Below are 17282 nucleotides of genomic sequence, written 5' to 3' on the forward strand. Positions count from 1 at the left end.
CTTCTAATGCAATGTGTTATTGCTCTCTTTCACCTGGTGGGCTTCAAAAGATGTCATGTGGAAGCAGCCATTGTATTTTCAGGATGCAGAAAGGAAGTGTTCTGCCATTGGATGCTGATGAGTGAGAAGGCTGTGGTAGGGTTGAAGGGCAGGGAGCTGGACTGTACTGCCACTGCAGCACATTCCTGGGTCTTCATCCCGCCACTTCAGAGCACGACACCAAGCACAGGGTGATCGGAGGCCGAGAGCAATAAACTTGTCTCCACAGTAAGCAATCTGATGTCCATATGCAAAACCTGACAAATGTTTAGTAGTCTAAGGTGATAGTGTGGTTTGTAATCTGTTTTGATAGTTTTTGGCAGTAGCAGTGTTGTTAATGTGAGGGTGGGTGGAGTACTTTTTCACAGCCTGTCTGTTAACTTTGGGGTGACATTCAGCATACTTTTTTGCAGCCTGTTTGTGAACTTTGGGGTGACATGCAGCATATTTCCTTATAGCCTGTCTGTGGACTGATGGGTTTGTTTTCAAATAGGTTCACATGCGTTGTGGAGGGTGGTGGTAGAGTGCAGTTGGTGAAGGACATGAAGCTGGTGGTGTTGAACTGTCACCCTTAGAATGTTCGTGCAGCATGTCTGTGGACTGAGGGATTGGTTAGCCCTTAGAATGTTCGCACAGATGGCCAGAGATGAGCAGTGAAAATAGTAAATAGGTAATAAATCGAGTGGAAGTTAATATTTTGGGAAATCCTTTCTTAGTGAGCACCTGGAGTACATTCGGAACTGGTGTGCCAAATTTCATGTGTGTGGCTTCAGTGGTTTTTGAGTTCTGTTGATGAGTCAGTGAGTCAGTGAGTGGTATTTCGTGTTTATATATATATAGATTGATTACTCTTTTGGACCTGTGACAACTTTTGGTTTCAAAAACAAATTTATATACATGAATTTTAAAAGCAGCCTCTCATTTTTGATTTCTAGACCTAGCCACTATTTAAATGCAAGCAAATTCTAAAGGCGGAGAACGGTAATAAATACACCTGCTTCAACACTGGTAACTGTCCTCAAAGTTTTATTCTCATTTCAGAAGCTTTTAATTTATATTTCTTCTGTCAGGAACTGAAACAATGGCGAGCTGTCTTGAATAATTTCTTATGGGAAGAGGAATCAAGGTTCAAGACTTGAAAATGACAGTTGATAGGCTATTATGAGGCAGTGATCACTTGATTTTTTCTGGTGTGGGATAAGCATTCCCCTGATCCAGCAAGGTACTAACTTTCTCAAAAAAGAAAGGAAAAGAGGTAAGGCTAGTCTGATATGGCTTCTTCTTGGGAAACCCTTGCTGGCTCTTTGTAATCACAGCCATCCTCTCTAAATGCCAAGGACTATTCAGTTATTTGTTCTAACATTTTTCCAGATCTAGACATCAAGCTGATGGGTCAATAATTACCTGGATCCTTCCTTTCTCCCTTCTTGAAGATAGGACAACATTTGTCCGCCTCCAATCTTCTGGGACCTCACCTGTTCTCTAAGAATCCTCCAAAAATGGAGGCTCAGAAAATTACATGAGTTCTCTTAGTACCCTTGAATGTCATACATCTGGCCCTGAAGATCTACAGCCCAATCCAGAGACCATTGGGATGACTGCCCCATGCTGCCTCCACAGGGCTTGCAGGCGGCGTGAGGAGGCAGAACAAAACTGAGAATCCCCGGCTGCCTGAAAGACCTCCATAGATCTAAACAAAGTTACACCACCCTTTTGGGTAGCATAAGTCCAAGACCAGTGCTACGGGGGGTTCCTGGCTCGAAAACCTGGTGGTAAGCGACTAAAGTCTGTTAAGCCCCAGGAATGCCCCTAGCCTGCCCCCACGTGCTCCGGTGGATAGTTTTTAAGTTGGTGGGTTTGGCGGGGTGCAGGCTTTTTTGGTTTGAGCACCGTGGAGTTCTGCGGTGCCCATCTGCCTCCCAGTTTGCCCTCCCTGCTAGTGTAAGTTCCACTTATTTATTTATTTTTAAATTTATATCCCGCCCTTCCCAGTAGGGCTCAGGGCGGCGAACAACATAAATCAGATAAAACAGTGCAATAAAACAATGTAAACATTCAGCCGCAGCAGTTAAAACTTACAACAATAAAAGCAATAAGATAAACAGATGGCGATAAAAACCCTTAAAAGACACCCATGGGAGATCACGATGTTCCAATCAGGCCGGCTGGCAAGATCTAAAAACCTGGCGGAAGAGCTCGGTCTTACAGGCCCTGCGGAACTCCCCAATGTCCTGCAGGGCCCTGATCTCGGATGGGAGCTAATTCCACCAGGTGGGGCCCAGGGCCGAGAAAGCCCTGGCCCTGGTAGTAGCCAGCCGGACCTGTCTAGGGCTGGGGACCTCCATCAGATTCCCCCCGACGATTGGAGGGGTCTAGAGGGGCCATATGGGGAGAGGCGGTCCCGCAGGTATTTAGGTCCAAGACCGCTCACAGCCTTAAATGTCAACACAAACACCTTGTACCTGATCTGGAACTCGATCGGCAGCCAATGGAGTTGGTACAGGACCGGAGTGATCCGGTCTCCACTATGCGCTCCTGAAAGGAGCCTGGCTGCCGCATGTTGCTCAAGTTTTAATTTACACAGTAAGTGTGAGCAAATGCAGTAACGCAGCCCCACACCAGCTCCAAAAGATGATTTGCCCCCTCCCCATAGGATTGGGTTGCTAGTTTCATTGAAAGAAACAAGGTGTTTATGAACTATGTCGAATGTAGGCTGAAACTCCCTTCCCTTTTGAGTACTTCCTTACTGCTTGGTTCACAACCAAACCATTTTGAATTTTCAAAAATTATTTGTTATCATGATGCCGTCACACACAACTACTACACAAATACACAAGCATTATTTGCAAAGCTCCAATGCTGACATTCAAGTAAACGGAAGAATACAGAATTAAAAGCCAATCTAATTTCAGGACACAATTATAGCATGTTTGCAATACAATGCTATATGTGGTGAAATTTCAAGCATAGGCTGACATCTGAAGTTCACAGGCATTAAACACCCTTTGAGTGGATTTGAGTCACACAATGATCTTAGTTTTCTAATATAAAAGAACAGTCTTGCATGATCAACGTCAGGGTCTATTAAGCATTTAGTTTCAAGGAGTGGCCACCCAAATTCTTCTGGGAAACTCATAAGCTGGGCATGAAGGCAGTAGCCTACTCATGCTCATCTCCAGATATACCACTTCTGCACATGGGGGTTCTAGTTAATTGACACAGTTTACTTTATATTAACAGTCAACAGCAGGCCTATCGTCCATGTGTTTGTGCAATTCTGTAAAGTGAGTGTCCTCACCCCATCTTGGGAAAGTGAATTATGTAATTAGTTGTTGCACAAAGTTCTCCTTTTTGACTGTCTTTCCTCTCCTCTGCAGTCACCAACAGAGGTTTTTATCCAGATTCTGTCTTCCAGATCTTATGTCACAAATCTGGGCAGAGCAATAGAAGCAAGCCATGCCTTGAGCAAATGTATATTGCAGCCATTTTGAATGGAATTTTCCAAAAGTTTTTAATTAAAGAGTTTTCCTGAAGTCAATTTAATTTTTTCCCCCTCTTAGGGTCCACACATTTATTATTATTTTAAAGCTTGGTTGTGACTTTGTTCTTTTGTTAAAAAGTAAGTCATTAAAGTAAAAAATTAAAAGGCAAAATGAAAAACTCACAGTGCATAGAAAATCCAGCCGGAGTTCAATAGAAACTCTTAAGATTTAGGCGCCTCAGCAAGTGCTGAATTTGCCATACAGTATGGTTCCTGAAGCTTAGAATGTGTCTAAGCCCTAAGGAGAGGATAAAATGTATTTTTAGGTGAGCATCACCACGTTTACGGGACGATTAGACAGTCGAATTATGGGAGATTGGTCTTTGAGGTGTCAGGAGCCCTAATTAACAGTGCTTTTTAAGAGTGGGGAGGGGGGGTGAAGTGTTCCCATTGCACCTCTAATAACCCACAAAACTTTCCTGGTTCATTGACATAGCTGGAAAATAATTTTAAACAGTCTGCATTTGATGGACGAAGGCCTCTGTTGCTGAAACTATTTTTGGGCCCTGGAGTTCTGAACATGAGAGAAATCTCCTGAAAAAAGCCAGAGAGGCAGCATCTTCTGGAACGACGTATGCCCAGAACTATACGTTGTATGGTATGAACATTAGTGGTGTGTCACTATGTATGGCAAAGGACATACATAATTTTCAGAGAATGATGCTCTATGCAGGACTCACAGTTGCTGAATGTTAACTGAAAACTGAAGAAAAATATCAGATACTGGAAATGGAGGCTGGGACATTTTTTAATTGCCATTTTCTTGCAACTGCCCAGTAAGCCTAGAGCACCCATGCCAAAGGAAAAAGAGGGGGGGAGGTTGTTTTTCTGCATCATGGATGACATCCTCCTTAAGAACAATACTTTCTCAGCAGTAGCGTGTGGAATAAATGCAATTGAAGAGAAAAGCGAAAAAGCAAGGAGTGGAATGGAGGTGTGTGGAATGATTTCACAGAAAACATTTTCAAGATGCAAGGTTTGACCACTGGGAAAATCTGTGGTAAGTTGCGCATATGGAAAAGTTCTTAATTTTAATAAAACAGTAAATCTCTAGCTCCTCCCCTCACAGAAATGTGCTTTTTTCATTATTTCACTGTGAGGGAAAAGGCTGGAGACCTACTTTTTTAAATAGTGAAAGCTGGGAATTCAGAGAATCTGAATCACTACAACTATCACTACAAAACTGCAGTGCTATACTGGTATTTTAGGGCTGTCTTTTTCAAAAAACTGAAATAACTCATCTTGGAGGAGAAAGGGCGGGGCAAAGATAAAGGGTGCGACAAAGAAAACCAATAAAAACATCACGCATGAGGAAAAACCTGACACAAAACTGGAATCCATAAAACATTGGTGTAAAAGTTTTCTCAAAAGAGCAAGGAAGCACCCCCTCCCCCCTGAGGGGTGGGACAACAAAAAACCAAAGTGAAAACTGAAGGCGCAAAAATGTGTGCAGAAATCAAGGGGATAAACTGAAGTAGTGTGAGGTGAGAACCAATCAGTCAAAACAAACGTAATTTCTATATTTTCTTCTGTACCTCTGTTAACCTATTTGTATAAAAAATGGCAAAATAAATACTTTTAATAACGGGATGATGAGAAATCTGGACCACTTCCCCTAGCCATATTGAAAGAAAAAAGAATGGTAGGCTAGAAGTATAAATGTTGTTGGAAGACTGTAATCTACTGGAACATGGGTGCTATCAGTTTATGTTGGAAATTATGAAATTTAGTTGTGTAATATCACAAAAAAGATTTGGGACTGCCCTACCTACTTAATCTGTTCATTCATGTCTGGATTTCCATTTCTTGGCAGGACAGCACACCGGCTTCTATATTTATAGAAAGTAGATACTGCATGCAATTTAGTTTACAGAATGGATTTTATTGTCCATTGTGTGATATTCATTCATTCCCCCGTTCTCAATTGTCCCTTTTTTCTCATCAGTGTATCATCAGCTTTCTGTCACTCTTCTGAGGCACTGAGATATTAACTATATTCTGCTGCTCCTTTCCGCATCACAGTAGAGTGTCCTGTGCTAGTATTCCATTTTTTTAGGTGAAAGAATGGATGCTTTAGTTTAAAGGAGACAATAATGCAGTGCTGGGTGTTTTTGAATTGTGAAAGAAAATGTGAGTGAAAGAATCCACATTTTGGGCATTCTTCACTCGAAATTTATGCAAAGGTACCGTTCAAATTCTAACTGCTAAAACACAATACTGGTCCTTTTTATTAAGGTGGGGGGTGTCTCAAAGTGTTTTAACAGCTTAAGATTCAATATTTACCAATACATGTTTTAAAATGTTTAAAACACATCTGAACAACGTTAAACAGCAGAATTCACAAACAAAAAACCCCATCTTTTGTAAACTATCATTTAAGCCAGCAGAAGTGCAATTTTTCGGATGCTTCGTGTCCCCGTTCTCCAAATGGTAGGCAGCTTCAGAGTACCTTATCCACTGGTACCAGAATACAGAATTTATTTACCTCACGGCATAATTTTGATTTTAATTGGTTATCATGGAATATGCACAATTCTGACCAAGCTGAAAAAAACACACCTCCATATCAAAAAGCTCTGTAGTTTCTAACATGAATCACAGACTTCATGATAGAATCCCTAAAGGCAACCTTAGATGCCATGGTACAGGTTTCGTTTATCCACAATTGTGTCCATGTTCAGATTTACACATATCAGTATCCCCAAAGTGCAATCACTTTACACTTCATTTTCCTTTTTACAAAAAAAGTGCACCTGGCTACAAACAACTGGAGAAATATACCGATTATGAAGCAGTTTATTTTTTACCCCAGTCCATATCATGTTGTAGTTCAAAAATATTTCGTGTTTTCCCAAAAGACAATATATTGGTCCAGGAAACCACCTTTAGTGTCCTAGAGACATTAAGTCTCTTCTGACAACCTGATTACTCTTCCTGATAATCTGGAGAACATTATTTGCAGTCCAATTCAGACTGGCTGATGGGCAGGGACAGCAACGCTCTGGCATCAGCCCCCTGCCCCCCGCAAAGGGCTAACCCATGGTGTAGGAAGGTCAGCTCCACCCCCAGGTGGCTTGGGAGCACCGACATGGAGCTGGGCACTGCAGCTGGGCATCCTAAGGGCCCGCAGATTTGTCCTCCACTGGGTAAGTTCCCTGGGAAGTGCAAATCTACCCGCATAGGCCCGCGCTGCCTCCAGAGGGGGATCTGTCCCCCTGGACTGGGCTGCCTGGCTACCAGAGAGAAATATGCTTGTGGGGAAAAATGCTCTAAGATACAAACAAGATTAAAATTACTTCAGGTGGCCCCTTTAGAATGTATGAAATTTGATTAGTTTTCTAGTATCTTACATTCAACATTAAATGTTTGTTTTGAAATTTGGGGGACGGGACCATAGCTTTCTAAATGAACAGCACTGGTATGAATAATTCAGCCTGCAAGAGAGATGGGGTGAATCTACTCAAAAGAAATATTCTGCCTTATTTGAAAGTATTTTCAGACTCTGGGTAAACAATGATTTCTGTCACCATAAACATTTGTTTTTATGAGAACTCCAAGATAGCTTGGATTTTACCTTGGGGTATAACTATAAAAGAGGATTCTGGGTAAGTTGTTTTACAGGTTCAGTTGAAGGAGGTTTGCTACAGCAGCTTTGGAAATACTATTCAGAATACGGTACCTCCTTGGTGTTACTCACTTGTCTATTTCCATAGAATCCACGTTCTAATACAAATAGAAGACAAGCAAGCTTTAAAAACCAGCTTTTGGTCAACATATGGAACCCCCAACTAACTATTAGCACGTTATTCCTGCCTATTCGTCACCCTTGCCCAACCTATCCACTCTTGAAGAAATAAGATTCTGACCATTTCTGCTATCTCCTTGCCACCTCTTTAAGTTGAGGGGGAGCCCTTTATTTATTCCCACAGTGTAGACTTCCTCATGCTACTTTGCCAGTGCATATCAACTGTGACCTTGAGACACCATCCCCTCTTGGGATGAGGATGTTATTCAGCTCCAGGCATCTTCAGAGGGAAGACTGACAGTTCTTTGAAAAGAAAAAAACCAAACCAACCCCCGACACGTGGAAAAGCTGACATACTGAAGTGCACTTTGCTTTGAAGAGATAAAGTAGACACTGGTGACTTGTGCTGGCGTCAAATATACCTGAAGTTTTACTGTATTTTTTTTCCCTTGATCAGAATTGCAGGAAATATATTTTTGTGCTTGGGTCTCATCAAATGCTGCTTGCATGCTGTAATGTTTACTGAATGATTTTGCTTAGACTGTTGCATTATACTAGCTGATTGTCCACTTTTCCTCTCGAGATGTGAGATCTGGTTATTTTCTCATGCCTGTAGCTTTGACATTTCTGCCATTCATCACTTTTGATTGGCTCCCAGTGATTGTAAAGGTTTCACTGGAAGTTCTTTAATCCTGCACCACCTTAGAAGAGAGAGAGAGAAAATATGTTATAGACCTGCTCAGTCTCCTCACTCCTCTTCATTGCTGCCCTCATGTATTCTGCAGTCATAGTTATAAAAAGGATGGTGGCTCAGTGAAAGAGCAAATAGTCTGCACCCAGAAGGCCCCAAGTTCAGTTCAAGGCATTTCCATTCAGAAGGATCTGAGGCTCGGTTCACACATGCAGAAGAATAAGTCAATAATGAAACCGCAGAGTGCTGAGGTTCTAGAATGGATTGTACCCACTTCAGACTGCAAGTAGCAGACTCCAGCTAGGAAGGTTAACCATATAAAAACACCATGCAAACAGAAGCCTAGATACCGGCTCCATCCCTATTTTTGCTCGTTGTGCTTGGTGAGGCACATCCCTGGGCATGTCCTGTCGCAGGCCCTCTACCCTCGCTCAGACTGGACTTTGGTAAGCTTCAGCAGATTCAGAATGGGCAGCTGCAGCAAAAGCCACTCAGCTCGCAACCCCTGGCTGGCAGGAGGTTCCCTGGACAAAAGAACTTCCTGAGTTGATCTCCTCCTTGGCTTGAGCTCTGGTCCGTTAGGAGTGAGTCCATTAGTGAAAGCTCCATTAGAAGTGAGTCCATTAGTGAAAGAATAAAGGGGTGGAGCTGCTTCCCTTTAAATAAGGGAAGTGGCTCCACCCCTTTATTCTTCCACTAATGGACTCACTCCTAATGGCATACCTGCAGGAAATGGCACTCAAAGGCAAATACTGAAATTGCACCCCCCCCCCAAATTGTGCCCTCCCCCAAAATGGAGGCAGGCTGGCAGATGGGGGAAGGCAAACAAGCGGATGCTGGTGGGTGGGGGTACAGGAGGAGGTAGGGTGTAGCAGCAAGCCGGGCTGCCGCAGTCTGCCACAGACGTCAGCGGCGGGGCCAGAGGTGTACCTCTGAGTCTGCCTGCTCAGGCTTCTGCAGCCCAATACAGTTGCTTGCCCCTGGGGGAAAGAGTGGAGGAGATTAGCCAAATGCACCCCCCCATGTTACACTTTAAAGTGGCGCCTGGGGCAGCTGCCCCCTCTGTCCCCCCAAAGTACGCCAAGTACGCCATTACTCTCACCTCCCATATTTTTTCTCCTTCCAGAGGAGGAACTTCTACCTTTCTCTGGGGAACACATTCCCTTGATGCCCAATGAGATTTATCATGAGGTACTCCTCCCCTGTTCTGTTATGACTGGGGGAAATGTTCCTCTGATGCCCAATGGGGCTCCTTGTGAGGTGCTCCTGCCTTCTTGCTCTGCTTTAACTGCAGGCAGTCTTGGGAGGAAATATCTTGCACTTTCCATCTCTTGTCATTGATGCTGGGACGGACAGTCCCACAGGGCCTGAGGCTGCTGAGGATTCATCTGCCAGAGTGCCGTCTGCCAAGCAAATGCAAACAGGGACATTGAGGAGCCACCTGAAGTAAGTGTAGTGACGCTGCCTGAGTTGCCACAGGAGGCACCTCAAGGGCAACGAGATGCCTTCAGCACCACTCTGGGAGAAATCTGGCAGGCCTCTGCTTGGGGCATCCCTGGACATTCTTCTTTGTAGGAATCTTTACTACAGGAGCAGGTACCACACCGAGATCGAGCATGTGGACACTTCTGGCTTCTGAAAACAGACAGCGGGCACCACCAACTTGACAAGATGAGAAGGTAGCCAGTCACAAAAGGCAGCTCACCAGGAGACTGGAGACAGTCACAAAAGTTTGGGAAATTTCCTGCCAGGAGGTTGAAATGGAAGCAAGAGTTTCAGAGAGGAACTCTTTTGCAGAAATAAAGTTAGTGCCTCCTGAGCTCTTCGGAAGCAACGCTTGCTCCTGCAGCCCAGTCTACCACTTCAGGTAGAAGGTGCTGGGAATTATGTCTCTCTGCTTAGGACCTAGGGAGACCTGCTTCCAGACAGGGCAGAAAATAGCAAGCTAGACAGGCCAGTGGCATGAAATCAGCAAAATCATTGTGATGCGTTCAACTTCAAGGAGCATTAAAAGACAGCTTCAATGTTTATGATAAGAGAAAAGAGGTTTATCCATGACAACAGGATTTCAGCACTGACCTGCTATTGCCCAGGACAGCTTCACAACACTTTTTACAACAAGGAGATTAATGTCTGTCAGAAAAGAGAATGGGTAAAAACAGCTCTTGCTGCAGCTAACATCATTTGATAGTATGAATGTAAGACAACGTTACATACCGAATTTCCCAAGGCAAATAAAACAAAGTCACTGTCACTTTCCCCCTTGGATATTGCATTTATTCCTGTAACAAAATTAACTGGTTCAATTGGACAGAAATGCATGGTTTTAAAGAAACAGAAAGTTGTAAAAACAATTTATTTCTGAGAACAGATCAGTTTTTACTTGATTACATCCTTCAAAAACTTAACACCTACTTTGTACAAAAAAATTTAATCCAATATTTAAATCCATAGTTAGATTTTTAATCATTGCTATACTAGTTGGCTAAGTTAAATAAGCAGGGAGACAAAATCCTGAAAACCATCTACTTGAAAGTCCCAGTGTGTGAGGTTTCAGGATTTTACTCTTTCTACTAAAAAACAAAATAAAAGAAAAAGAAAAGGGATCTGCTTTCCGACCAGACATGCTACTTAAAACTTGTGGAGAAGGGCCTGGGGTGGGCAACCTATGGCACTCCAGATGTTCATAGACTACAATTCCCATCAGCCACTGCCAGCCTGGCTCATTGGCTATGCTGGTGGAGCTGATGGGATTGTAGTCCATGAACATCTGGAGTGCCATAGGTTGGCCACCCCTAGAGGACAAACTGAAGACACTGCAGCAGATTCTAAGACAGAAGGATGCCATCAGCATGAGACAGAAGCATTCCGACAGAGCTTGGCATGAAAAGAAATCAGGATGAAAAAGGAGAACCCTCTTGCGGTCCCCCCCCCCCCAAAAAAAATCTATTGCAGACATTTCATGAGGGATTAGGCAGAGATGTCAGGAGAATCACAGGAGATCTCCTGGGGGCTTCTGACAGTAGTCAGAGGGGATAACTTGGATCGGGGATCACAGGGTCATGAGGAACTGTTTCCATTCAGTCTTTATTCTGCTGTAAACACAGCTTACCCCTGGTAGAGGAACTGGGAGCTTGGGGAAAGAACAGAGGGATGTGTAAAGGTATGGGGATGGTGGGGGGGGGGGGAGAAGTTAACTCCCGCTTTTTCCCAGCTTAGACGATAAACTATGAAAACTGAATGAAGCCACTACCGATGTAGGGACCAATGCAAAAGGGGATAATGTGTATCCCGTCCCTGCATAAGCTGGCAAAAAGGGTTCGTGAATCAAACAGTCTTCTGCTGCACGCGTGCAACCATTCCAAGTTCATTTCTTGTTGTGTCCATATCCCTCTGCAAATTTCCCTAGCTGAAAAAGCTGCTCTTTAAAAACTACAATGCAAGGAAGCCAAGTGATATTGTTGAAAGCTTTCACAACTGGAATCACTAAGGTGTTGTGGGGGGTTTCCGGGTTGTGTGGCCATGTCCCAGTAGCCTTTTCTCCTGCACCTGAGGCTGGCATCAGATGCAGGTGAAACGTCGGGAGAAAATGCTACTGGAACACGGCCACACAACCCGGAACCCCCCCACAACACCCTAAACCAAGTGATCTCAGCAGGGGCTTGAATAAATCACAAGATTTGTAAAAAGGCTGCAGGAAACGGAGAGGAACGGATTTCTCCCTTTGCTTTCAACTTTGCCACCCAAACTAACTCCCAACGTCCAAACACCTTTAATCCAAATACAGACATTGCAGAAAACACACCGGTACTGATGCACACATGAATCACTATCACAGACCAAGAGATGCCCCTCTGAGCAACGGCCCAGACAAGCCTCTCTGCTTTTTGGTATCCCAGCCTCCGCTTAGATGGTCTGATGCGCTACACTGTAACATGGAGAGGTTTGGCCACAGCCTTGCCTGAAGGGAAGCCCTGCCCACTCCCAAGCTATCGTCTCACCACCAGATCATATACTAGGTTTCTGTTTGGATTTCTTTTTTCTCTGTTTTATAAGAAATAAACTTTCATCCCTGGTGGAGCTACTGACTGTGTAGTCCTGTTTTTTCTTTTTTTTCCGTTTTTTTGCTGCCTCCAAGGAAGCCTTGGCGATTTCTGGTTTGTCCCCATTTGCGGAAACGTCAAAGTGCGCGCTGGGTTTCTTGTGCCACTTTGGAGCTTTCGAGTGGCCTCCTCTGGGGAAGTTTTCCTCTATGGGACAGTGGCTTTGGACGCCTTTCTTGTGTTTCCTTCCTTTGAGTTTGTCTGCATGGGACTTCTTTCTGTGATGCTTTTCCGCTCTTCTGTTGTGTTCCTTCAACAGTTTCCCTTTTTTCTTACGGGCGTGGACCTTCTGGTCATCGTCCACACGCGGTCTCTTCAGTGCTATGGGAAGAAGGCCGGCGTCCTGAAGTTCTGTAAAATACAACATTGGCTAATACTTAAGAAGTCACACTATTAGAGCATAAAAGCTTCACTGCATATGTAACAGCACCTGCATTAAATGGCTGGAGCCTGCAATTAGTGAGCAAATCTTTCCTGTTTTTTTCCCTGCACTAGTTCTCTCCCAGCACTGGGAAAGTTGATTCCCAGGGTCATGGAATTTGTGCGAACTAACAGCCCCAATGGTCAAGGGACCGCAATATGTGTGTGGGGTGGGTGGGTAGTTATTGCTTTCCCCCTCCCTTCTAGGTGTCACGCTCCCGGCCCTCCAGATGTTATGGACTACAGTTCCCATCATCCCCTGCCAGCACCATGCTGGCAGGGGATGATGGGAATTGTAGTCTATAACATCTGTTGGGAGGAATCCACAATCTTTCAGCTTTTGGATTGCCAGATCCAGCCCACTGTTATTAAATACTCTGGCAACAAATGGATACTTGCCTATCCCACTTATTCAACTGAAGAGAAAAGCCAACTGACAATGATAAAATAGGTGTCACAGATATGTTCTCTCAGTGTGTTCATACCAGCATGAAGGGTATCCCAGCCCAATAAACAAACATTCAACCTTATATAGAGAAATCTCCAAATGGGAAGTTTGATGGCAAATCTGCAGGTACTTAGTGGATTAGTACAATCCTAAAGAGAATCACTTCAGTCTAAGACAACTGAAATAAATGGCCTTAGACTGGAGTAACTCTCTTTGGGATTGCACTGTTAGTCATATATAGGGTGGAAATAGTAGCAATCCTGAATGAATACTCATTGAGGAAATGTTTTCGAGTGAAACACTTTAAGGAACTACATTACAATACTTGTGTTCTCCAACATTCATCTGCTCATTTTTACCTTGGAAATAATGTTTGGTTCTTTACTATACTTTTATTGCTTGCAGCTCAAAAGCACAGAAATAAACGGAGACTTCAGTTTCTCACCAAGGAACCAACATTGAATACTAAACAAGATAAGGCCAGAATTGTCTTTGGAGACATCATATTTCAAAGGGAAAGTATGACTAGACTCAATTCTGAAATAATCCTGATTCTACTTATTTTAATTTTCAATCAGATTAGTACAAATATGTTTACTACTTCTGTTAATAGGCAACCTGCCTATTAGACAACAATAAAATCATGAAATGTATGTGATACCTTGTACTTTTTTCTTTGCGTTTCGAAAGCTCCTCTTGATATCATATTTATTATCATAGTAATAGATGAAAGGAAAAGTAGGGAAAGTTCCTCCAAACATCCGCTTCTCTGAACATTCCTGTAAGTTATATTTTAAAATGTTAGTTCTTTGACAGATACCTTTTCCTACTTTGGGTTCAATAACTCAAAACTGTACCAGGCAAAAATGCTTCCTCAACTTGTATATGGTACTTTTTTAGTGCCAGCTGAATTTTGGTATGCTTCTCTGGAGTGGACACAACCTAAATGCCTGACAGCTGTACTCCAAGTACCAAAATGTGTCTCAAATGTGCTGGAACACTTGGAGACTAGGTTGCTGAAAGTGGAAATGAGTGTTTCCCTTCTATTCCTTTATTCATTGCTCAGGTTGAACCTTAATCCCCAAGGCCTCCTTCCTCTGATTTTAAACGGCAATTTTAAATCAAGATGGTTAAGGGCCATAAAAGGTAAATTAGAATTTCTTGGCTTTGCTCCACAAATGCTCCTTGCATTAGCCTGGATACAGCGAAACAAGTATTAAAACAAAGTGTTAAAACAAGTATTAAAACAAAGACATCAAAAGACAATTGGATTTTGCCAGATCCCCTATTTTCAGGTTGCCAGTTAGTAGAAAATATATTTCTGTTGCAGTTATTTACTTAGTTACACTTGAAATGAACAGCCTTACTTCTAAGGCTTTTACTCTGGCAAGGTGTGCTGCCCTGCCATCAGCTGTTTTGGAGGGCAGCTTCAAATAGATTCCCCACTCAAAGAGTAGGTACGGAGAAGTAGAAAGCACAGAACACTTGTTTTAGATGTAACTTTTATAGGGAAGCTTGATCTAAAATTTTCAGGGCCCTGCTGGATAAGAGCTCCGGTTTCTCAGCAAGAATCTGTAAACGATTAATTAATGAATCACCTCAAATTACTAAGTTGGTGGCTAAGTTGCCTGTAATTATATGTTTTTTTAAATGGTATTTTACCTTTGTACACCGCCCAGAGCCCTTCAGGGGTGGGTGGCATATTAAGCTAAACTAAGCTAATGAATGAATGAATGAATGAATGAATGAATGAATGAATTAATTAATTAATATTTCTTTTTAAGTAAGTAAGTTCTGCCTAATGGGTTATAAATTTCACCATAATTTAATGGAACAGAACTGAACAATTTTAAATGCTTTTAAATTAAACTAAATTATTATATGGCTCTTAAGTTAAATTATCAAACAATTCAAAATGTAATATTTGTTGTTACATATTTTCTGATTATTGGTCTTCCACTGTAAATAAAATTTGATTTCATTTACTGACAAGGAATGCAGTCTGAGCTTGGGTCTCTCAGATTTGAGATAGAGACTCTACTACACCATACTTGGTGGGATAATCCAGAATGCTACATGGTTTTCAACCCAACTATTCTTCCCACAAGCATGCTTTCACGGCTTCCCACAAGCATGCATAGAAGGAGTGGGAACATTCTATCTCAGCTGTGAATGTGTGTGCAATTAGTTGTGGTGGGTTTTCTGGGCTGTGTGGCCGTGGTCTGTGTGGCCGTGGTCAGACCACAGCCACACAGCCCGGAAAACCCACTACAACCAATTGAATCCAGCCGTGAAAGCCTTCGACAATATATTGTGTGAAATTAGTTTGAGATTAAGTGTCCATCACATGTCTTTAAAATGGCCTCGTTCTCTTGCTGCTTATCAGTCTGGGAAAATCATATGCTACATCCAATTTTTTCCCTCTGAATTTTCCTCCCAATTGTAATGGGGAGGGAAAAATCTTATTCCCTGAGCTCATCTTCCAAAGTGCACCGTATAAGGCAGAGGTCTGCAACCTGCGGCTCTCCACATGTTCATGGACTACAAATCCCATCATCCCCTGACAGCATGGTCAATTGGCCATGTTGGCAGGGGTTGATGGGAACTGTAGTCCATGAACATCTGGAGAGCCGCAGGTTGCAGACCTCTGGTATAAGGGAACAGGAAATAAGACATTGTCTGAGGTTCACAAAGCAGGGCTATCCAGTAATTTCCAACACAAGTCCCCATGAAAATAATGAGAACTTGCATATTTCACAGCCATTAGTCAGAATTACAACAAAAGGTTCAGGCAAATCTTTTCCTTTCTCAAATCCAAAGCTCAAAATTCCACTACTCCCAAATGGTCCACGTGTAAAGAGAGAGGGCATATGGAATGCGAGACACATATTTTAATCAGAAACCATTTTTGAACCTTTCGAAATCCTTGCCAGAGGAAGAAAAATATTCTGGAACAGTTGTTTCCGAACAGCAAAATCTGTTTCAACCAAATGTTTTCCAGAATATTTTCAGACGAGACTATGTGAAGAAGCGCAGTTCATCTTTGATAGCTGTGGAACATCCTCCCCCAAGGTCTTCTCGGAGAGACTGCTCGAAGTCTAGAGTGTATGCAGCAGACAGATGGCCTTTTTTTGTTCACATATTGACAGTAAAGCCCTAGTGTGTGAAAAACGCACAAGCCTCCAAAAACAGGCACTCCTGTTTCCTCTTTGGAACATCACTGCATTGAATCATCATCTCAGCAGTGTATGACATGCACTTTCCCAGACCCCTCTTTTTCAAGTAAGCTGCCACTACTGCCACACACTTTGTACTGTTAAATACTCCAGGGATGCTTCTGAACACCACAGGTAATTCACCCAGGACTGAAAGCTCAGCCTGCTACTAACCCACCTGAGAAACACTCGGTCTGACTGACAGTTTGGAATACGAATGCAAAGCACATCTACCGGTCCTCTATTTCTTGCGTTACAACTCTCAGCAGCGGGCACGAAGTCTTAATACTGAAATGGGCTGTTCACAATTTGGGCAACGACAGAAGGGCTGCTGCAATTTAGGTTCATGCCATTTTTGAAAGTACCTTCGGGACTCGTCCCCGCCTACAAATTTCTTAACATCTGTGTCTTTGCCTTTCCACTTTTAATCTTCAAGTTGCTTTCTGCTTCTCTTTGCTCTCCTTCCGTTCAGAAGGCACCGTACATGTAACATGTGATCACCACAGCTATATACCAGCTGTGAATTTGCCACAGGAATTCTGAAGTGCTCTGCGTGCCTGATTTGGATTGTAGGGGGATGTCCATGTATGGACACTTGGACGTGAGGCTGGGACAAACAGTGCCATTGGGGGTGGGGAAAAAGGCACAAGACAGCAGTGGGCTGAAGGCTCTCCTCACCTGCAGAATGGTCCTGATCCAAATCAGGCCCCCATAATGCTTCAGAATTGAATTTCCAGAAAGAATTCACAGCTGCCCCCCTTCATGGCCATCACGTGTTACATGTGATGCATACTTTGGGCACTTCACTTCCGCTGAAGAACTGTGAGTCCGAACAACGTTTCCAGATCTCCCCGTCTCCTTTCTCGCCACGTCCATAACCACACCACACACTCCAACTTCCCGAGTTCTTCAGGAATCAGATGTGGTGACTGTTGCTTATTACACTGACTGCTATGTCACTCATCTACATCACTTCACGACAGCCAGGAAATAACTGGGATCCAGTGCAGCTGTTGTTGTGTTTCTATCTCAGAGACTGAAAATAATGGCACAAATTGCTAACAATGTTTCTCGGCTTTG

At 43.1% G+C, this 17282-nt stretch overlaps 1 protein-coding gene and 1 long non-coding RNA gene across 4 annotated transcripts in view; both read right to left on the minus strand.

Annotated features, from left to right (window-relative positions):
* Window positions 1–6891: 6891 nt before the first annotated feature.
* Window positions 6892–11515, minus strand: LOC125436708. Its single transcript, XR_007245110.1, has 3 exons — window positions 10234–11515; window positions 7748–8026; window positions 6892–7303 (listed from the first exon to the last, which is right to left on the minus strand). It is a non-coding gene; the product is annotated as an uncharacterized LOC125436708 (long non-coding RNA).
* Window positions 11516–11540: 25 nt separating this feature from the next.
* ZCCHC7 (zinc finger CCHC-type containing 7) overlaps window positions 11541–17282 on the minus strand; it is a 168112-nt gene continuing 162370 nt past the window's right edge. For all 3 annotated transcript variants that reach the window (XM_048503934.1, XM_048503932.1, XM_048503933.1), the window contains 2 exons: window positions 13649–13766; window positions 11541–12470 (listed from right to left, as the gene is read on the minus strand). In XM_048503934.1, the coding sequence (XP_048359891.1) occupies window positions 12025–12470; window positions 13649–13766 (564 nt within the window). In that variant the 3' untranslated portion in view covers window positions 11541–12024. The remainder of the gene's footprint in view (window positions 12471–13648; window positions 13767–17282) is intronic.

The sequence above is a fragment of the Sphaerodactylus townsendi genome, linkage group LG07, assembly GCF_021028975.2.
Source record: "Sphaerodactylus townsendi isolate TG3544 linkage group LG07, MPM_Stown_v2.3, whole genome shotgun sequence".
NCBI classification, from domain to species: domain Eukaryota; kingdom Metazoa; phylum Chordata; class Lepidosauria; order Squamata; family Sphaerodactylidae; genus Sphaerodactylus; species Sphaerodactylus townsendi.